Below are 23,294 nucleotides of genomic sequence, written 5' to 3' on the forward strand. Positions count from 1 at the left end.
CGTCTCCCGTCGGAGCCGCGACATGCGAGGCTCATATTTATGGATCTGGAGTAACATGAGAGCCGCTGTCGTGTTTCCTGAAGTTTCATCGGAGGATTGGATGTTTTTTGTTTGAACTTTCCCAAACTGGGTCAATGGGCTCGTCTCTGCAAAGAACTTGTAATTACATCGTCCTCCCAGTGTTTCCAGTCAAGAGCTTTTTGACTCCGCAGCGAATCAGCTCAGCAGTGTTTCTGTCCAATTAACTTTTTCAGAGTGGGCTGCGTTTCCCTCCCGTGTGAAACCACTTCACTTCGGGGTCTGACACCATGTTCACTGTCGGACGACTTCTCACAGCTGCATCCAAAATGTCCACGAAAAAAGTATTGTTTAAAGATCATTAATAAATTAATAAACGTTGAGATGATCTAACTGGTTTATTAATCGTTTTAACACCGTGAGAGGAGAAGGAGAAGTTTGTCCAATCTAACAGACGAGGAGCAACATCTGGTCACGTTTTCATCCACTTTAAGTCCAATATCCACTCTTTTGTGCTCTAATACTGAAACATACTCGTTGATGATAATCCATAGTTCATATAAAAATACTGATTAAAGATGCAGCATTCAGGGTTTGTCAGCTTCCTTCCTCTGGTTCTGTGAGTCTAGTGTTAAACACGGTTTATCTATTTTACTTGCTGCATTTAAAACGTAAACACAGCAGGGCATGATGGGACAATGGTTCATACACGTCAACACACGCACACACACACACACACACACACACACACACACACACACACACACACACACACACACACACACACACACACACACACACACACACACACACACACACACACACACACACACACACACACACACTCACAGCGCCTGTAGAATGGTTCATGAGCCACGTCTCTGCTTCGCGGTCGTCTGACTTCTCACTGTGTGGAACGTAAAGAGGAAGCGATGATTGGGACGGAGCCGTGATGAACCAGCAGCCTCTGTAATAAAGCACTTGGACAGTTTCACTCGGGGATTTAACGCGGCCTCACAACCACACATTCCTCTCAGCTTAGCGAGGATTTAGCAGAAGCTCTGACCTGGGAGACAAAAAGGTTCTTCGGCTTCGAACAGGGGCTAAGACACGCAATGTTGAACATGTGATGTTTAGCAAAAAGAAATATTGTTCTGCGCTCGTGGAGGACACTTGTTTCAAACGCTCATTTACCAAATCGTTTCGCTCGTTTAACAAAGAACAAGCTTCTGAAGTCTATTGTTCGTCGTTCGGATTTTGAAAACAGAAAACCACAAAGAAGGGAACTTGTCAGAAATAGGTCCACTGTGTGATATCAGATAGCTTTGGCAACATGTTTCACTTCCCAGACTCCCCAACAAAGTCATTAAACACGTCTCGTGCTGTGAAATTCTCCTACACGAGCCACAGAAGCCGCCGGTTCTCCACAGGACGCGCTGGACTTTACAGGGAGCGAGCGGCGGGCCGGCTGATCCACGCACAGTCGTGTCCTGGCAGTCGCTGCAGTTTGACTGGGCCACCTACGTCTCTGAGGAACCAGCAACAAAGAGAGAACTGGTTCTGTTCCAGTTCCTGCCCCACTTTTCAAGACGAGTTTCAGCTGAGCTTCAAAACCACATGCTCCCCTGGCAAAGTCCCATTCCTCTCCTGGATCCCTGAAATCCCCTGGAGGCTCAGGTCGGGAGCTCGGCCGGGGTTTAGTCTGTGTTGCGTCTCAGCTCTGGATGCGTGAAGGCCGGGGTGTGTCTCCGTCAGAGCCGAGGTCGAGAGAGGAGATGTGACTGAGGAGGAGTCGTCGTTGGTCACACGCAGGACTCGCTTTGCAGACACTTCTTCTTCTGCGCCATGTGGTTCCCGTTGTGAAGCACAGAATACCTGACGGGGGCAGAAAGAGGAAGAGTTGAGAATTTAAAACGTGACACGTACGTTTTAACCTTTACTGACTGACAAGCAAACGAATAAAACCAAAGACAGAAGCACCACGAGTGATACACGGTGGAAAGAAAACATTTAAAGCCTCTAAAAATGGTGACATACAGTTGAAAAGTGAGATTTCAAGACCAAAAATCCTCAACCTGTGATATATTTATGTCGACTTGATTCACCAAACTATCCCAGAAGTAGATTTACTCCCCTGTCGTTGTATGTGTCAGCCGAGCAGAGCAGTTTCAGTCCACTGGATTAACCTGAAGTACTAAAAGCAACTGTTCAAAACAATCACATAAATAATGATGCTAATAATCACTCATGACATAAGACAAACAGAGAACTTCACTCATGTTATTTGTGTGTTTGGGCCTTAAACATTTAGAAATCATGCCTTTACTTTGAAATCATTAGACAGAAACAGTTTGAAAACAGTGATTTCTTTGGAACATCGTGTCTTTTGAATCCAGGAGATGAAAAGCGCAGCATCTGTATTGGACGCTGATCTTAGGAGGCAGCTGGATTTCTACACAAGCGAGAATCCATCTTGATGTTTGCTTGAGAACGAACCACAGAGGTTCAGTTTCCTGTGAGGATGGAACTACGAGCAGCTGTGTGACATTTACAGAAATGTAGCATCACGTTCATCAGAACTGGAAACTCTTAATTCAAAGAAGATCCAAGAATCAGTGAAGTCTTAACTCAATGGAAAAGATGTTTTGCACTAAAGATGGTGACAGACAGACAGTTCATCCAATCACCTGCCAAGTATTGTTTGGAAATGCCCGCCCCTTCTCCAAACAGTTTCCCAGATGGTTTTGTGCAACATCTGGAGCGTCACGTCACATCTGTCCTGGTCTCAGCAGAAACACACGGTGACAAGTGGTCAAACTGCCGCGGCAGAAGAATGTGAAGATCTGAGCTTCACGCAAACAGTCAAAGACAAACCACCTGAGCTGAATCAGGCTTCCACCACTTAAAGAACCAATGGAAAACTGCATCAGGCTGTTCTCTGCCAAACACTTTAGACTTTACAGGCTTTTGTAAAAGGGATAAAGAATGAATTAAAGCCCCCTGATGGAAAATGAGTCATTTCTCAACATATCCCGATCCCCTGCTTGTACTGGAAACACAGTCACAAGGTCTGAGGTGCAGGAGGGCGATCGAGAGAAGTCGTCAAAGCCGTCGACTCCCTGAAGAGACGTGAGTGGATGGAGTGATGGTAAAAACTCCAGGGAGGACGACGAGATGGTTTAAAACGCTCAGCTCACACCACGTTCACGTAAAGTGTTCAGAACCAAAAACAGAACCACAACAAACCCCGTCGTGACTTCTCATCTAGTCATTTGTCTTTTCGCTCTCTGTCTCTGAGACTCACTTTAACTGGGTTCATGCACTCTCGCCGTCTCCAAAGCTTTTTTATCAGGTCGGCTTCCCCTCAGTGCTCGAAGTTCGCTGGTCAACATCGAGATCTGAAGGTTTTCTACATTACGGGAACATGAACAGCTGCTAGAAAGTAAAAATAAATAAAATAGATGCTGAACTGTTTCTTTTCCTCCCGAATTGTATGGGAACTGTACCAGGAGCAAAAGTAACGAAAAAAACTATCGGTTGGCAAAATCCAGGAGCAGATGTTTGACGAATGCACAGAAGCAGCGTGAGAAGAGCTGAAGCTGGAGCGCAGGAAATCTGTGCGAGTGCAAGTGCAGGGTTTTGAGTGTCTGAACATGACATCGGTAAATCCTGCTGTCCTCAAACTGAAAGAACTCTTGAATAAATTCTCTCAAAGTCCCAGATTGATAATAGGATCAGTTCACAGCATTTCTTATCCGGCAAAAGAAGCATGAAAACATGAACACGACACAGAAATTAACGTGAAATGAGCAGAAACTGGAAGTGTCTCACAAAACAATAGCACAAGCATGAACAAATCTAAATATATGAGATGTAACTGCACAGCAGCAGCAGCAGCAAAGCTCCATCATGAAGCACTTTGCCTAAAGTGTAAAAGAAACTCATTGGTTCTCACTTGTGTCGTCTATGAGCTTCAGTGCATTTCAATGAGGACAGTTATTGCCTCTGGTGCACATGCAAGTGCTGTATACGCGGCTGCACGTGTGCACGGGGACATGCACAGTGAACGATGGGGACACATTCCGTCTGTGTATACACGTGTTCGCGCCGCGGGCTAAAACCATTACGAGCCGTTCACACAAACACCCTGACCGAAGACACTTCCTGCCGCCAAACTGGCCGTGAAATTCAGCGTCCAGATCGCCCCGAACGTTTAGAGCCGTTCAAAAGGAAACCGGCTGCAGCTTCTCGCCGGAGCGGAGCCCGGAATCGCTGCCACATTGCGGCGTTTACAGCCTCAGCCCGGCCTCTCTGTTGTGCCGCCAGTGGGACGGTTCAGCTGCTGTGGTGGAAACAAAGATGTCGGAGGGTCAGGTTTGTTTTCGGCCTGTCGGAGGTTGATGTGTCGTGTTTTCACTCGCGTACGTCTCAGTCAGATACAAGTTAATGAAACACTCGTCCACTGAGATGAACGGTTTCATGTGAGCAGCTCACTTATTGGTTTCTATCTTTATTCATGCTTGAGAGATTTATGCTTCACAACATGGAAATCTGTCCAAATGATGTTATAAATTATTCAGTGATGTGACAGCGCTCGAACGGTGTTTCAAAGGTAAGAGGATCTGGCAGGTATATGAGGAAACATACCTGTAACTAGCATCAGCAACTGTAATCAGGTTTTATAATAAACTGGAGGAATTAATGCTCGTTTGTCGCTTCACACAGTTTCTGAAGGTGAACGCAGCTCTAAAGGCTCCGTCATATATTAAAACAAGGCTCCATGTCGACTGTCCTTCACAAGCTCTCATTCCCATCCATCATGTATGAGAGAGGAAAGGATGAACATGTATCATGTTACAGAAAAACGTATAAAAAGCCCAAATCCACGATATCACCAGCACGTCAAATCTGCATGTTTTTCTAATAACGTGCCGCGTGTTCATTTTGAGCCTCTCTAATATTTGGAGTGAAGTGCGAATGTGGGACATGTGTCTGGAAGCATCCTGTGTTTATTTGTGGGTTTGTTTGTACACAGCCGAGCCAACGGGACGACTGGCAGAGCAGGAGACAGGATGGGGATTTGTTTAATGAGGCCGGGGCAGAGAGACACACAGAAGGCCCGGATTACAAGCAGACTAAACAATCCACATATTTCTGGGCTTCGATGTGGCGAACACACATCTCCATGATGTTCCCCCGCAGCACCAGGTCTGAGCAGAAGACTCCGACCTCTGATGATCCCGTGAGGAAACTTCACAGTGACGATCAAAATGGTGTTCGTCAAAAATAACGTTTGCAAAGCTGAGGAATGTTTTCTCCTGAAACTGCAGGATTACTTGTAATCGATCTTATAAAACAAGTCTCATTTCAAACTTCAACTACGTACGATGGCGGAAAAGGGGATAAAGCGAAATTCAATATAACGTCGTCTGACATTTTGGTTTAAATATGATTCAAGCTACTTTCAGACCTGCACCGAAGTCCGGACATTTTCCTTTAGCTTTTCCTCTGAAATATCTGGAGAATATCTGAGCGAGTCCATGTGAGAATAATTTCCAGAGAATTCACAGCGAGCGAGTTGATGAGGTTTCTAACACGTGACGGACGTGAAACTGGAACAATACCAATATCTCAGGATGAAGAAGAGGAGCCGTACACGTAGAAGACCTGAATGTTACCGTCACTTTCCTGTTGTCATAAACGCCCTAAATCACAATGTTCCTGGAAATTGTCCAAACCAAACTTTTAGGATTTCTCTCTTTTGGACTTTGTCCCGTCCTTCCACCAAGTTTCATGTGAATGTGTGCAGTAGTGTTTTGTGTAATCCTGTAAGAGGACCAGGGTGAATTGATTAAAGGTATTTTTTGAGGAGAAGTAATGTTCTGCATCCTCTTCAGTTTTAACGTGTATTAAAGTGGAAACGAGATGAAACCGTCTCGTGTTTTAAACTGTATCATCACAGGCTCTCACTCAGCTGCATTAACCTGAGGATTAACCTCCTGTAAACGAGCGCTGTTCGGATGCAGTGCAGCGTTTGGCTTTGTTTGCCGACAGTAGAAAGAGGATTTTAATAGAGTGTAAGCTCCGCGCCGACAAAGGATTTACAAAGGTCAGTTTGCAGGTTAATACAGTGGAGGCAGAATAATTCTAAATATAATTTCACCGGGCAAAGATATGCACCAAATGTCCTCCAGTGAAAATTCAACTGCGTCTTCTCTCCCTCCCGAAGCTTCGTCCTGATGACCACTTCAGGTCTGTAATCACACTCTCTCCTCGTCTTCTGATGATCCCACTCTCACCCTCTCCCCGTCTGAAGTGCACGAATTGATCATCACAATCAGGAAGCTGCTTTCGTTCTGTGTTCATGAGTCGGTGTCTGTCCCGGTCACCACCTGCTAAGACAACAAGTGGCCGGATTGATCCTCACACCACTCGAGGTAAAAGGCTGAGAAGTGACATGACCCACTGTGATGCCGATGAACGGAGGAGGAGGAGGTCGAGGAAGAGGAGGAGGGTGAGGAGGAGGAGGGTGAGGTCAGGACAGGAGCGATGAGGAGAGGAAGACGCGTGATAAATATGGCATGAACACAGCAGCCTGATATTTGAATACAAAAGAGATTACACAGCGTTGAGCCAACTAGAGAGAAAGCGAGAAGAACAATTTATGCAAAAATTATTCAAAGTTTACACCCACAGGGAAAGTTTACTTGTAGCTCAGCAACAAAAAGAAAAACATGCAGTTTGGTTCCAGCAGGATGACTTTCCAGAAAAAGAAGCAAATACATCCTCGGTGTTTTCACTTCTTTAACCTTGACAGATGCTTCGTGTGCAACCTGAAGCTCCACGAATGTGCACAGGTAAGCACGAGTCTCCACTGTAAAACGAATTACAGCAGGTAAGTGTCATCACCTCAATTACAGAAGCATCCAGGAATATTTCCTGTTCAGCAGAGGTTGGAAAGACGAAATGGAAAAAGGGCAAAGGAGGCGAAAAAAAGGACACAGGAAATAATTTATCATTACGGAATCCATCTGCAGCGAGGAGACGCCAAGGAGAAGATGCAAGAACAACTAACTCAAAGTTTACTGTGCTGAGGCGACTGATACCAGGTCAGAACCCTGCCGGTTAGTTTCCCTCCTCTCCGGCTTCACGAGGCCGTTGTGACGACACGTCAGAACGAATTAGAGGAGAAAAGGAAACCCAATCTGCAGCAGCAGGCAAACAGGAGGCGAGAGGAGTGAAACGCTGGAGGAGGAATGCAGCCGCACGGATCTGTGTTGTGTCCACAGCCAACTTTTCATCAGAGAGCATCTGAGACGGGAGGTTAATGAGAATCTGGGGTGAAGTTCACAGCCATGAGTTTGGCAACTTTCTCTCAAAACTGCACAAAAGCGAAGTCTGGCAGCGACACATTCAGAGAACAGAGGGTGAACAGGCCGGATTTAAAAACCTTTTGCACAACGTTTAAAGCTGCACAAATAAATGTTTCTTATCCTGGACGATACTTTAACGAACGACTCCGTTAGATCGTAACGATGAAAAGAGCAGAGATGAAAAATACGTAAGGGTTTAGTCGACTTCTCCCTGGACAGATATTTAAAAAGCACCTCAGCAACAGGCTGAATATGACGTGTTTCCTGCAGGGTACTAAACATGGTTTAAGAAAAACTAAAAAGGCGAGTGGGAATTTACAATCTCACTTCAGAGAGGACGACTCCTCTGAGCCTGACTTGAATACCTCAGCTCCGGCTGCTCAGCGTATGAAACAGTCGTCCCTATCAGCTTCCCTCGTTAGGATCTAATGACAGCTCGCTCACCCGCCAAGACGCCGTCCGATTAGATGGCTCAGCTCGCTTTGCAAAGCTTCCATCACTGCAAACAAAAACTTCCTTCCCTTTTCTGTCACTGAGATACCATCTGCAATTTCCAGCTTAGTTTCAGACACGGGGGAGGGAGGGGGAGAGGGAGGGTGTCCATCATAACGCTGGTGAGGGCTCAATCCACTGAGATGCATCGGGACGCAGAGGAATCAGGATGGACTCTTTGTTTCAGCTTGTTACTTCATGTCAGATTCCTCTTCTTCCCTCTCGATAAGCGGTTTAGAGCCGCGGGGCTCGATCCGACTCGAGGCCTCGACCGAGCAGACGGAGCCGGAAAAACTGTTTAATTCGGAAATGGAGCCTTTTGCTGATAACAGATAAACCACAGAGCCAACATGATTGACACAGAGGGAACAGATGAAGACTGGGGGGGGGGGGGGGGGGGGCGCTTGTCCACATAAACCCTCCTCTTCTTCAGCTCTACACTGTCGATACAATACTGCCGCCCTCCATGTTGGATCTATACAGTATCTCTGAGCACCGAGATGTTTGTAACACAACATTAAAACACGCTATAGCCGGGATACAACCACCGAGGCATGAGGGTGAAGTACGCAGGCAGCCCTGTGTGTGTGTGCGTGTGTGTGTGTGTGTGTGTGTGTGTGTGTGTGTGTGTGTGTGTGTGTGTGTGTGTGTGTGCGTGTGTGTACTGCAGTGTGTGGGCACTCGAGCCAACTCAAGAACAGAAGCTGGATCTTGAAACAAACAAGAAGATGTTGCACTAACAATGTGTGTTTGTGTGTTTGTATCTTTGTGAGGAGCATTTTGAGAATAGAACCTGGAACGTGTGTGTGTGTGTGTGTGTGTGTGTGTGTGTGTGTGTGTGTGTGTGTGTGTGTGTGTGTGTGTGTGTGTGTGTGTGATGAACACTTATTTAAATACACCAAATGGTTAAGGTCTGCTGGTGTTTTGGATCTTTTTCAGAAATCTGTTTTAAAAAGAAAAACACAAATTCCATAAAACAACCAAACAAAACTAACTTATTGTTTTCAGTATCTGTTGCATTAGAACTCGAGCCGGACGTGCAGGAGGAAATGTGCTGCAGGGGCTTTGCGAGGGTTGTTATTATTGTGCTTGTTTATGGGATGGTTCACGACAAAATACACAAAGAAACTTAAATTATTTAAACCTACAATCCCAGAATAACAAGTGAGTAACACAAGGAGAGCTGCAACTAAATAAATTAATCCTAAACGTCGACCAGAACCCACACTGGAAACAAACTGAACCGAAGTTTACTGGGAGCAGAAACATCATTAAAACCCACAACTATAATTCTTTTGACTCTTGTGTTTGCGCGACATAATGAAGCTGCTGTATGAGGTCGTATGAAATATAAAAGGTCAAAGCCAATGACTGTAAATGTTATTAGAAAAATACCAAAAGTTATGATTTCAAGGATCCTTGTGTCCCAAAGCATCACCACAGCTCGGTAACGTCTTTCCAAACACAAATCATATTTTCCCCCAAAAAACAGAGATGGAATGAAAGCGTCTTATTCTCACATGGTTGCGTTCGAGGCTCATTATCTTTCTTGTTGGACAAACACTGTTTGGTTGTCTGAGCGAATGAGATTCTCCCCCGCCAACAAACGAGTCTTTATCTGGTGGAGAACATTCCCACCGACGCTCTGTTACCAGAAGATTGCACAGAGGATTTCACCGCAGGTCGGCGAGCGGCAGGCCGGCGGCCGCAGCACGACTCGGGCACGAAGAGCAAACGAGGTCAGAGATCACGCCGGGCCACGAGCTGCTCGGTGCACAAACATCATCTCCACTGCTCACTGGGTCGTTAATGAGCAGGAGGACGTAAACAGAAATATCACTTTGTGCAAACTTACTTACACGACTTATAAATACATATCTCAGAGGTTTGTATCGTACCTTTTACTTCCCTGTGTGAAAAAGGGATTAATGCAAAAAACTGACGTGATATATATTTTGAAATGTGCCTTTAACGGCCCCGAGATTTTAAAACCAATGTTGGTTGGGAAAAAAATCAGCTTCTTCTGGTGTCAGAACAGACGCATGAAGTGACAGTTTAAATAGACAAATGCTGGTTGGACGTGATGTCCTCTGATGACATGAGAGCATCACTAATGAGAGACAGACACACACACACACACACACACACACTCAGAGGCAGCTGGTGTTTTCATGTCACCAGCCGGCGGCAGACTTTCTGGACATTTATGCCTCGACAGAGTTGCCGGAGCTGTCGCCCTCGACCAGCTCGCACCGAGTGAGACCTCTCGCTCATCAACTCTCCACTCAGGCTTCTGACACCGTTTTTCATTAACTTTAATCAAAGCAGTATAATAATTTGTTTTTATGGCAACTTAAGGGCATTGGACGAATGAAGCACAGAAAACTGACATATCGTCTTTTTCTGGGGAAGATGTCAAATCTGTTCAAACATCACTTCTCCTTCAGAAGGTCGAGCTGGAGCCAATCCCAGTTGACAAGGGGCTGGAGGCCGGGGACAGACTGGTCAGCCCGGTCGTGTTTAGACGTCATGTGATGTCTAACATTGTCTTTTCTCTTAGGGCTGCGTTCCTGAGGGGAAATATCTAACTCTGTCCACTCGCTAGTGGCTAATTTAGTGCCTCCACAAACCATCACAGTTTCAATCTATACAGATATTTACCTTTGACCACTGAAATCAAATCAGCTCATCTTTGAGTCCTAATGACAACTGGTCATAATTTAAAGAAGTTCCCTAAAGGCAGACTTGAGAAATCATGTCCACAACATGACCTTGACCTTTGACCTCTGACCCTCTCAAGGTGTTCTTCCGGTAATGCATTCACAAGGGTACAAGTGGTTTTCTGAGGTCGCAATGTCCTTGACCTTTCACCACCAACTTCTTCAAGTTCATCTTTGAGTCCACTTCAAGTGATTCTGGAGATATCGTGTTCAGAAGTGGACAGATGGACAATCTGAAAACATTCAGCCTCCACAGCTTCAACCCTGTAACAAACATCAGGTCAAGTGCAGAATCTGCCGTAAGGACTCAGGAATCTGATGGACTGTGGTTTTATTATCAGAGCAGAGGAGTGTGATCATGATCTCTGTGGAGAGACGAGACCTGAGTGAAGGAAACTGCAGCAGCTGTTTGTTTGTGATAAACAAGCTGTTGGACCTTCAGGGACATGTGCTGTGACTCTGTGACTCTGAGCTCCTGCTGTGTGACCTACAGGGACATGTGCTGTGACTCTGTGACTCTGAGCTCCTGCTGTGTGACCTTCAGGGACATGTGCTGTGACTCTGTGACTCTGTGACTCTGAGCTCCTGCTGTGTGACCTTCAGGGACATGTGCTGTGACTCTGTGACTCTGAGCTCCTGCTGTGTGACCTTCAGGGACATGTGCTGTGACTCTGTGACTCTGTGACTCTGAGCTCCTGCTGTGTGACCTTCAGGGACATGTGCTGTGACTCTGTGACTCTGTGACTCTGAGCTCCTGCTGTGCGCCTGGATCCTGCTGCAGCTCTCTGGGGACGTCCGGAGATGTTGAGGTGCTGAAGCCTGAGGCCGGTGATGTCGGTCAGTCTCTCCATCTGTTCAGAGACTCAGACTGCTGATTCTACATCGGCCTATCGGAGGATTAATCATCACTCAGAAATATTATCTATGAGATCACATGAAAAATAGATTAGTGAGGTTTAATTATGTCTTTTCCTTGAGGGTTTATCATGTGTCTTTCTAGTATTAGTTTGACTAAATAAGCTCAACTGGAAAATTCCCTGCCAAGCAGTTTTCTACCTTGAGGGAGGAAATGTTACACGTGTGCAGAGTTTAGTCCCGAGAGACGACGGAGAATTATCTCCATATTTATACGATGCTCAAAAAGGAATAAAACAAACAGCAGATCATGAAGTTAACCTCAACATGTCTGTGCGCTGGAGTTTTGTTCTAGAGAATAAAAGAGGGAATCCAACCGATTCTCTTCCTGTCACATTGTAATACACAGCAGCTTCCATTAAGAAAACATTACGGAGCCTATACGCTTCACCGGAGGAGAAGCTGCTTCCCCCTCCGGTCAAGCGAAACTGCGTCAGCAACCTTGGATGCAGCGTTACCCGTGGCAACACGCGGCGCTCAACCCTGCCACCGAGACGCCTCGATGAAAAGTTTGAATCGTTTCTTAACGTTGCTGTTGACCTTTCGTAGCCGCTGCCTGCTGCTAACTGGCAGGTCGGTGTTGTCGGGAGAAACTCTTGTTTGCGTTGCCGAGTCCTAAAAATAATCCCTGGACAATGTGAGAAGAAAGTGCTGCAGAGCTTCGCCCACGTCACGTAAACATGCCACAGGTATTACAACATGAGCTGTGTCTCTAATCAGCGGACCTGACGTGCACTGCATCCTCCAGCGGCCGCGTCGACGCATCGGCTGAACGGAAATGAGCCGAGAAAACGAGATGTAAACATTAAGCGCTGCTCAACTTCTTCTGTCACCAGTATTAGGAAGAGATTGACAGCTCACATCGCTGTCAGTCGCTCATCTGAGTCCATTTGATTGACCACAGGAGTTGACTGACTTTGCTCTACGTGTGGCGTGAGGACCGTCTTCGATGGCGGTTCTAAAGACTTTGACGTCAGAGACACACATGTTGTCGGGTTGAGGAACCAAAGGTTATTTGTGTCCGGATGCATGTCGGCTGCACAGAACGGGGTAAATAACAATAAACTGTTTTCTGTGATCTTGTTTGTAAAAACATTTGCACGTCTGGACCAAAGTGATGCTGCTAACTTGAGTTATTAATAAACTGACTGATTTACAGACAGATGTAGCAGCTGGAGCAGGATCGTATCGTGTGTGTGTCTGTGTGTGTGTGTGCAGATGTGAGCCAGATGAACTACTGTGTATTGTTTATGGGTGTTGCCGTCTTTCATCTGCACAGAGCCGAGTTGTGTGAGACGGAGAGAGGAACAAACAGAACAGAGTTAGCGAGGCGGCCGCCCCCACACATCCAGTCTATTCAATTAGGAAGTGAAAATCCTTCCTGGCCAGTTTAATGTGGTTCCTGACGGAGGACGACTCTATCTGCCCACCGCACCTTTGTTCTGTGTTCACTCCCGTCACCAGTTCTCCTGCAGCTCGAGCTGAGGGCACATCTGAGCTGCAGAACCCGAGGAAGTGATGGAGGCCAAAGCTCCACTGGAACTTTACTGTAACAGGGATTAATGTGGACTGATGTGGAGACTGTCCCATTAAACAACTTGCACAGTGTCACAGTGTCACAGCCAGTTAATGAGGGTCAGCAGCAGCTCCTCCATCTTACATATATACAATATAATTATTCTAATATCTTAAGTTGTGCACAGTTTTGCAACCTGAAGTAAATCTGATTATCACTTAAGTTTATTTATGATCCTATTTCATGAGGGAAGATTCTTGGCCAATTAGCCAATCACAGCCTGCTATCATCTACTATATTATATTAAATAGGTGCTTATTTAATTAAGTGCTCTTAAATACAACTTATTGTTATTTGTATTTCCTTCATCCCAGCTTCTGATACGTCCTATTTCTACATAAAAGTAAAAATATGCCCGGTGTTCGACGACAGTTTTATGATTCCAGAGCCACATCACCCCCCCACACTGGCCATTCCAACTAAATACAACCAATCATCAAGTATAGAAGTCTGAATATGTGTGATCTCTCTCCTTCAAGCTCCTTAATGACAAGTTATTGATCCACGACGATAGAGACCAGGAGTTCAGATGAAGTAATGATGCTGGTTGATGCCTCCGTCCACCTTTGGATCCAAAGAGACGACAGACGAGCAGAATCCTCTTCCTCCCCAGTGGGGGTGTCGCTGGACGTCAGGCGGCTGCTCAGTTGACTGCAGACAGCAGTACCATTTAAAGAGCTATGACACCTTTCACACTTATAGCTCTGAAAATGGCGCTGAGATCTGCGCCAGGCTGACGAGTCCGAATCTCACGTCACCGGCGTTTGTCAAGATGTTCGTCATATCCACGTGGCGTCAGGGGCTCACGTCCACAGATTGATTATCGTGATTTTCTCTGACACACTGTCTGTTGGAGAATTGAAAGTGACTGTGCTGTGTGCAGAGGTCTGGAGTGGATGAGGATGAGACCAAATGAAAATCACAACGGAAAAAAACAGCAGCAGCGGAGCAGCGGAGGAAAGTATCAGGTTTGCAAACATTAGGAAACATTGAGTTCTGCATGTCAGCTGAAAATCGGTGGAAAACAAAAGCTGCGTTTGTGCAAACATGGTAAATACTTTGTTTCTACCACACACACACACACACACACACACACACACACACACACACACACACACACACACACACACACACACACACACACACACACACACACACACACACACACTAGTACATACTTGTCATACCACTATGCTATGGCCTATATATCCAGCATTCTTTCTGAATCGTGTTTATGCTTTTTAATGTGCCCATTTAAACCGTGTCGACAAAATATACAAAATGTGTGTGTCCACGCACGCACGTGTGTGTGTGTGTACCCAGGGATCTGGAGGATTTAAAATGCCTGTGGGAGACAAACAGTGTGGAGGAGCGATGTAATTAGACCTGAGCAGCAGAAACAAGTGGACGAGGGAGGAGCGGAGAGACTCAAGTGAACGACAAATACCCCCATCAGTCTCTTTCACATCCTTCCTATCCTCCCTGCATCCTTCCTTCCTTCCCTTCCCCGTCCTCCTAACCCTCTTTCTACACAAAACAAGAAATTGTTGTTGCCTTTGCAGAATGACCCCTGCAATCCGAAGCGTCCATCAGCAGGACGTCTTTCTTCCAGTGGTTTAAGCTCCTCAGAGGTTATGGTCATAAATAAAAACACATCTGTCAGTTTGAAAAAGCTGTTTCTGTCCTGCACCGGCACTGGGAGGAGCTCGTTCCTCCACCAAGGCACAAAAGTCCCCTCATGTTCAATCAAGCTGCACCGAATGTCACACACACATCATAGATATTAATCACCTAATTTATTTTCATCAAGATTTATGAATTACTGCAGGGAAAAGTGTGAAACTGTTGAAAAACACAATGTTAAATAAAATCTGCCTCCAAGCTCCTACAACATCCTTCGACCAAGCTCATGGAAAATCAATTAATCAATTAACTATTGGCTTTATTGATATGTCCATTTGACTAAAACCTTCAAAGCTGCATGTTGCTAATGTCTTCACTTATTGACTGACCAAGTCACGCATCTTTTGGTTGACGCATTCAAAGCTGTCATTAACACAGGAAACAGCATGTGACGGAGGTTTCCCTTGTTGATGGAATTCTCAAAATCGAACGAACAAAATCAATTCTCTAACTTGAAGAGCTTTGCCATCGTTCCCTTGCGTCTGCGAGGAAGCACTTAACTTTTAACCTTGTGCCTCCTTGGACAGGAGCTGCATCAATAACATTACACAGTCAGAGGATCAATCCATGTTTCCACGTGGTCAGTCCATCTTGAAAAGACAAAACGCTTTCTCTGTGTCTGAGTTCACCACAAGAACTGAAGACACAGAGTCAGATAACACACCAGTTAAATGTGAGAGAACCCTCACGAAACATTTTGTGTGCACGTGAAAACACAAACACACACTTCAGTCAATGTTTTTCCTCTGCAGACAGAAACTGTCAGAGCCGTCTTGTCTCTGTCATCATCTTCACATCACTGACCCCCCACCGTTCTCTCTTTCCTTCTCACTGTGTAAACTGAGGTATTCACAAGCTTCTCATGAGAAGAGACGCTGACGTTTCAAAGACTCGGAAAGTCAGACTGAAAGTTGGTAGTTGAAGACAGATGTAAAAGAACATGTTTGATCTGTGTTTTTTTTATATTCATGCAGATGCATCGAGCAAACATCTGGATGGACGCCTCTGCTAACAGCTGTAACATCCAGACCCCAGTGTGTGTGTGTGTGTGTGTGTGTGTCTTCCTGTGTGTGCACACGTGTGAATGTGAGTGTGTGTGAATGGCAGCAGACTCACTTGATAGAGCCTTGAGACGCCCTAGACATACAGCAGCTAGACAGGCACTGGCCTGGTGTTGCAGAACCAGAGCAGGAGCTTGGAGGCAGAGGAGCAGCCACTGGAGAGACAGGAGGAGGAAGAGGAGGGAGGAAGAGGAGGGAGGAAGAGGAGGAAATCAGTGAGAGGAGAAAAGAACAGACGAGTGGTGGCAGGTGTCAGTGAAAGAGACGTAAGAAACGACAGAAGGACGGTGAAGGTAAAGAGAAGGAAATGGGGAGAGAGGAAGGAAATGAAAGAATAAACGATAGAAGACAAGAGAAGAGGAATAACGTAAAGACAAAGTGAAAAAGGAGAAACAAGGCACGAGGCAAAAACAAATTAGGCCAATAAAATGCACATTAAGAGAAAGAGAGGGAAGAAGAGGAAGCACAGAACGGATGAACGAGAGAAAGAAGATCAAACAGCGGAAATAAAGACGATGGAACAATACAAATAAAGAGCAATTGAGCAAATGAAAGGTGAGAGAAAGGAAAGAGGAAAATACAAGGAAGAAAGGAAGCGATCAAAGTGGAGAACAGGAAGGAAGGATAGAATTCACAGTGATAAATAAGAGGAAGAGGAACGGACCAAGAAAAAGGGAGGAAGAAGAGGAGGGATAGAAAGGAATGAAGGAAAGGGAGAGGGAGAGCAGGAGGGACGGAGGGAGAGAAAAAGGGAAAAACAAGGTTAGTTTACACCCAGTTTGCGTGTGTGTGTGTGTGTGTGTGTGTGTGTGTGTGTGTGTGTGTGTGTGTGTGTGTCCTGTGAATTATAATTAGGGAACAAACGTGGAGCATCACCACTAATGAAAATTTGATTAAACTTCTATCATCATCATGAGCTGATCAAACAATGTGGGGCGCGCACACGCACGCACACACGCACACGCACACACACACACACACACACACACACACACACACACACACACACACACACACACACACACACGGGCCTGCAGCTGGAGGACGTGCTGAGCATTTCCACTCCTCTGGTGTAAAGTGATCGTTCATCTCGAGATGTGGTTCCAGGGCTTGGTTCTTTTGGAATAAACGTCCACGTCCACAGTTTCTGCTTCGGTACGTGAGAACGGGATTTGAACCTTCGTCACAAAGGTCAAATCAGATCCATTTGTGTAGCTGATTAAATGATTAAATATTAATGTGTAATGTGTTTATAGTGGAAATGGTTAAATGCTCTTGATCCCTGTTGGTCGTTGTCTTTCTTGTTCAGTCTCACACACGAGCTTCATGTCCACTTCAAAATATTCGGCTAGTGGCCATGAAATTTTGGACAAATCTGACATTTAGGCTAATGAGCTCGACCCAAATCTGTCGGCTGCTGACGGGGACGAGGAGCAGCCATGTGGACATAATGAGCAGCGAGACTCTCAAGACCCCCACCCCCCCGTCCCAGCTCACTTTATCAGGAACCAAGGAACTGAGTAAAACTGCTGGTGGACAGACAGGCGGACAAATTACAGACGGAGAGAAGAGGAGCATAGAAGAGCTGCTGCTGCGGAGGAGGAGGAAACTAAAAACAACAACTACAAGGAAGTCCACAAATTTTACAGAACAAAGTTAAACACATTTTCTCAAAGACATATCGGGAAAAAGTATCTGCACGATGTTTTTAGCCTCATGCAGACTAACACATATTTCTGACTTGCTCATATTGGAACGAAATTTGTCCGAGACCCTAAATTCATCCACACAGGAAAAGTAACGACGGCTCTTTCCAACCGGTTTTGGGTCTAACTTTACTTTTTCAGACCCATGATTGATAGAAATCTAAGAACAATGATACAAACTCTAAACTGCTGGAAGGACTGTAGACGGATCTTTGTTTGTTATGACTTTAAAATGTCATAAATTTGTCACATTCGTTCAAACATTTGTTCAAATGGGATAAAAAAGGTAAATATATGAACTGTAATCTGTTCAAATATAAAAATGTTCAGCTCCAGAAGAGAAAGCTCCATGTTGCATTATTATTATTATCAATAAACTCTGCTAGTAAATACAAATTGAGGACACAAACGAGGAAGTTCCTGCTGATCAGATAATTATCAAAGTGTCTGTAGTTGACACAACTGACAAGAAAAGACGAAGCTGTTTGACAAAGAAGTGAAGACGAGCAGTTTGTGGAGAAACAACAGGAACAAGATGTAGGAGTTGATTCAGGAGAGTTCAAATCCCCCTGATCTTCCATAAGTGAGAAATACACACATCCTTTTTTGGGTCAAGTAAAATATTTGTCTTAAGATTCTTTAGTCTATTTCAGTAAGAGGATGCAGTCCACACACACACACACACACACACACACACACACACACACAAGCGCACACTTTTGAGCACTTGTGTGTGTTGGCTGTATATGGTTATCCAGCTGGCCTGTATGATTACATTGGAAGTGATGCATGAAGGTGTGTGTGTGTGTGTGTGTGTGTGTGTGTGTGTGTGTGTGTGTGTGTGTGTGTGCGTGTACTGGACGTATGCATCCTGGTATGTCTGTGTGTTGTAATGTGTGAGTCCCTTCCAGTCTCTCCACTCAGCAGCAGGGGTCTGAGCAGCAGCTGTACACTTTCAGCCTAAGTTAATCTTCCCAGCTGGAGAGAGCTCGGTGAAAACCAAAGAGACGATCACTTCTGCCACAACGAGGACGTGTTGCTCCGACTCGGAGCTCAGGGTTTCGTGGCCTCGCGGCGTTCGGGTCCTTTTTCTGTGAGTCAAGGCTTTTTGAGTTTGAGGAGCTGATTCCAAAACCATACAGGGAAATTAAGTTTAAAAATTATAGACTTACGTTTAACTAACTAGTATTTCAAGATCAAGATCCGAACATTCAAATTAAATACAAATAAACACTTTAAAATCAATCACTCGACATTTTTGAATCTGAAAGTAGAAAGTATGTATATATTTTTTACCTCTGTGCTTTCAATATTATTATTATTATTAGTAGTAGTAGTACTAGTAGTAGTAGTAGTAGTAGTATTATCTGAATGAGTTTTTCCTTCGATTCAACTTCATCTTGAATCAGATTTAAAAGTAAAGATAAATCTAAAGATACAGAACAGAGCTGAGTTTTCATCAGGCTGTCATGTTATAATAATAATAATAATCATAATAACAAATAGATCTAAGCAAACTTAAAGTCATTAGGTTTTGTCAGTCAATAGAAATTGTTTACTTCATCATACTTATATGGATCTCTGAGCCTTGTCAATCTAAATAACGACCAGAGGGGAGAGGAGACTAATTAGCTCCACTTTTCATTCACAGGGTCAAAGAGGAATAAACTGAATTATTGTAATTGGCACAAAACTATGTTGTTTGTTATTTTCACACTCAATGAATAAAAAATCCATCGGACTGGGAAATAAACAGAAAACTGTGAGAGTTGATAAAGTTTGAACAACGACACAGGAGGTTTATGTTCACGGGTGAAAACCTGCAGAGAGAGAACAGGAAACTTTTCTGTGTTTCACTGCAGAACGTTGAAATGGTTCATTCCTTCATATTAATATCTTGTCGCTCTTCTCTGCGTCTCTCTCTCTGACTCTCGCTTCGAGCTCCACATGTCTTCGCTGCGACAGTTACTCAGTTTCCTGTCGGCGAGGACACATCAGGACACGTGTTCCATAGAAGAAGCTCCGATAAGGAAGTGAAACACCCTCCGCTGCACCAATCAGATCCGTTCGTCACATGGAAATAATCTTCTTCTTAACGAGATGCAGAGATATAATTAAACCGACTAATGTTCTATGTCAGAAGTTAGAATCGCTGAACTGATTCCATCGGAAAGAACAATTATCTTTTAATTGAAGTGCAGAGTGTTTCAGTGTTTCACTGTTTGTGTGTGTCTGTCACAGAGGTTCTGTTTGTGTGTCTGTGTTTGTGTGTCTAACCCTGTGTTTGTGTGTTGTTCATGAACATAAACAGTTATTTACAGTATCTAAAAAGGAGCAGGAGCAATAAAGTGATATAATGATGCATGATCATTGTGCATCAGTTGAAAATATGGCACATGACATCACATTAATTTATTATCATGTTCAATATTTACCCGATCGCAGCAGCACAGACTCTGATTGACGTCCTTGCAGCTCAAGATGTCAGCGTTCGTATCTGGGATATTTTAGCTTGATTTCTGGATAGTGGGAGGAAGTGGAGACACGTCGTCCATCTTTATTTAAAGTCTATATAATCTTCAGCTAATATAATAAAAAATTTCCATCATTTCTCATTTGGTTTTGCATTCACCAGGACAAGTGACAGGCAGCTTAACTTAGTTTCCAGGCTTTAAAGTGCACGAGACCCTTTTCCTAATTAAGTCGTCCACCACATGAGTTAACGTGTTTCCAGGCAACGCCGGCCCTCAGGTGTCACTCAACGGTTGCCATGGGAAACACCCACTAAGACGGCGTTTCCATAGAAATCTCCAAAAGCTGTTTCATCACTTAGTAAAACTATGATTCATGGTATAGTTCAGTACATCTTTGAAGTGATGTTTTAAAGTGAGTGTTTGTTCATCTCTCTGCCGTCTGCGTGATGTCACACAAGTCGTTTCAAAGACGTCGACGTGAATCCTGCTGAGTGTCATTCAAAAGAGAAACATGCACCTCAAACACTAAGTTACGAGAAGATACGATTTCATCACAGCTTCTGCTTCCTTTCATTTCCTTTCTCCTCTTTCCTGCTTCTTCTCTCTTCCTTTGTCTTCCCCTCGTCATCCTTCTTCTCTCCATCTCTTTACCTGCTTCCCTCTCACCTTCCTACCTTTATTCTCTCCTGTTTTGTCCCTCATGTCTTTCTTCTTCTCTTTATCAGCTCAAATTTCATTTCCTGTGTTTCCAGGCCAGTAACTTTTTTCTTCTTCTTGTTCATCTTCCGTACACATTCCTTTCCTCGCCTTATTTCCTTATTCATTCCCTCTGGTCTCTTCTTTCCTTCTCTATTTCCTCCTGGCATTATTTATTCTTATTACTTCTCCCCTTCTGACTTTTCTTTCCTCAGCATCACCTCTCCAGCCCTGTGTCTCCTATTCCCATTTCCTCTCCTCTTCTTCCTCCCCTCTCCTTCTTCCTTTACCCTCCTCTCCTCTCATCCCCTTCTTCCTCTAATCCCCTTCTTCCTCTCCTCACTCTTTTCACCTCTCTTCATTCTTACTGTCTTCTTCTTGTTCCTATCATTTCCTCTCCTCTCCTTCTTCCTCTCATTCATCTCCTCTCCTCTTCTTCTTACTCTCTACTCCTCCTTCCTTCTCCCATCACTCCACTCATCTCCTTCTTCCTCCTCTCCTCCTTCTTCTTCCTTTACCCTCCTCTCCTATAATCTCCTTCTTACTCTCTTCACCTCTTCTCCTTCTCACCTCTCCTCTCCTCTTCTTCTTACTCTCTACTCCTTCATCACTCCACTCATCTCCTTCTTCCTCCTCTCCTCTCCTTCTTTCTTTCCTCTCTTGAATACAGTCTGTTCTCTCAGCAGCGACAGGCCTCGGATATACGACTGTGATGAGACTAAACACAATCAGCAGAGTGTGTGTGTGTTTGTGTTACTGTAATAGTCTCTGGAGGATTGAAGTATTGTGTGTGTTATTGTAATAGTCTCTGGAGGATATTGTGTGTCATGCTTTGCTCGGCCTGATGCATCATATTCAAACTGTGTATGAACCAAACATCTGCTCTTCACACTCTCCTCTGATTTACAGCTGTTTTCCTGCTTCTCACTTCAGCCAAGATGAACATCAAATACCCATATTCCGTTGTCACTGTCTCCATCTTTGTTTCACTAATGTTGTTGCACTGTTCTTTGCAAAACACATCCCAGAATCACCTTTGTTTCTATTATAATATACTGCTTTTATTTTGAAAATCCCACAATTCTTCGTATTTAAGTTATTTGTGTGCAGATCTTCTTTGTGTGGGTCCATGAATGTTCATGTGTGTCCTTGGGTATGAATCCAATTTGTGGTTTCTATGCTTGTATTTTTGTTTGTTTGCATCAGTGTACATTATGTACACACTCATTATAAAGGTCAGCTATTTCTATTGAGATTCAAACCTTTTGACGTGTAGGTCAAGGTATGTAGAGGCGTGTTGAATATGCAGTGACGGCGTGGCTGTGTTTTTATTGTGGATCCATCCTTGACCTTCTCTTACATAAAGCACTTGAGAGGTCAATGACAACAAAAGGTCGGAAGAATAAAACACAAAGTGGCAGCTAATGCTGTGCCGCTGAGAACGTAGGAGTCAAACCCGACAACAAGGTTTTGTGACGTCTAACTGAAAAGATGTGTTGTTTTCCTCACTCGACGATGAATCAGAACACAGAGAAGTGTATTGCAGCTTATTTTTCAAAACCCTTACTTGTGGTTTGTTCCAAAGTGGAGTGGACGGTCACTGCCTGAGCAAAGCAAGATGCTTAATCCTTCAAAAGTCAAAAAATTACCTCATTTCAGGTGCAAATGTAGATGCAGTGATGTCCACATGTGCACTTTGTGTTATTAAGTAATTAATTACACACACACACACGCAATATATTACTTGTTATTGTATTAATAACAGTATCTATGTATCTGAAACTCAGTTAAACCACATATAACTAAATTGCTTTTCACGCTGCGTTTGAAATTCAAAAGTCATGGATGGAAAACCACAGCAGTTTTTTTTTTATAAATGAGTTTATCTGTTATCCGAGCTCAGATTCAATCAGATTCATTCCCTCGTCTGACACTTTTAAAATCTCGTTCTCTGATGCGATGATCGTATCTGCCAGTTTAACTGCGGCTCCGGTATGAAACAGGAAGCTGAGGCTCCTCTGTGGTAACTGCTGATGCTCAGTGATAACTGACTCTGAACATGATGCTGTTTGACAGTGTTGTTTATTCAGGGCTCTGTTATTGGTTCATTTCCTATTTATTGCCAACGTTTTATGAACTCAGCGATCTACTCACCAGCGACAGATAAGATGTAAATTTGATTCACAGCACGTTGTAGATTATAAATCTGTTATTTTATCTTCCTGTGACATGAAGGGTGGCTCATCTTGATTCTTGATTATTTTGTTGCTGCACGTTAAACGTCACCACATCATCTTTTAGACTAATGTGCTTCCATCTGAACGGCTTCATATTTAATTTTATCTTTTTGTTTTTCCAGATAGCAGGCGTCTCATGTTGCCTCCAGCCACACACTGTTAGACACAGTCACAGCTGAACAACAACAATAGGCCTCATCAGCATCTGTGTGTGAACGCGCGACCGAGTCATGACCTTTTCCCCAGAGGACGGACAAACCAACGTGTCCTCAGCCGATGGTGGTCCTCTGCAACCGAGGACAGCACAGGTCAAACTGGAGCGTGGATGTTCTATAACGGGACC

The 23,294-nt window shown here is 44.3% G+C and overlaps 1 protein-coding gene across 2 annotated transcripts in view; it reads right to left on the reverse strand.

The window, feature by feature from the left end:
* Positions 1-1,126: 1,126 nt before the first annotated feature.
* The window catches only part of htr4 (5-hydroxytryptamine receptor 4), a 103,705-nt gene continuing 81,537 nt past the window's right edge, over positions 1,127-23,294 (reverse strand). Inside the window, exons 7-8 of one of the 2 annotated variants that reach the window (XM_034598298.1) lie at positions 15,894-15,993; positions 1,769-1,893 (exon numbers count right to left, since the gene is read on the reverse strand). In XM_034598298.1, coding sequence (XP_034454189.1) covers positions 15,930-15,993 — 64 coding nt within the window. In that variant the 3' untranslated portion in view covers positions 1,769-1,893; positions 15,894-15,929. Of the gene's footprint in view, positions 1,894-15,893; positions 15,994-23,294 lie in introns of both variants that reach the window. The other variant, XM_034598297.1, reaches the window with a different exon arrangement.

Source organism: Hippoglossus hippoglossus, chromosome 10 (assembly GCF_009819705.1).
Source record: "Hippoglossus hippoglossus isolate fHipHip1 chromosome 10, fHipHip1.pri, whole genome shotgun sequence".
In the NCBI taxonomy this organism is placed as follows: Eukaryota; Metazoa; Chordata; class Actinopteri; order Pleuronectiformes; family Pleuronectidae; genus Hippoglossus; species Hippoglossus hippoglossus.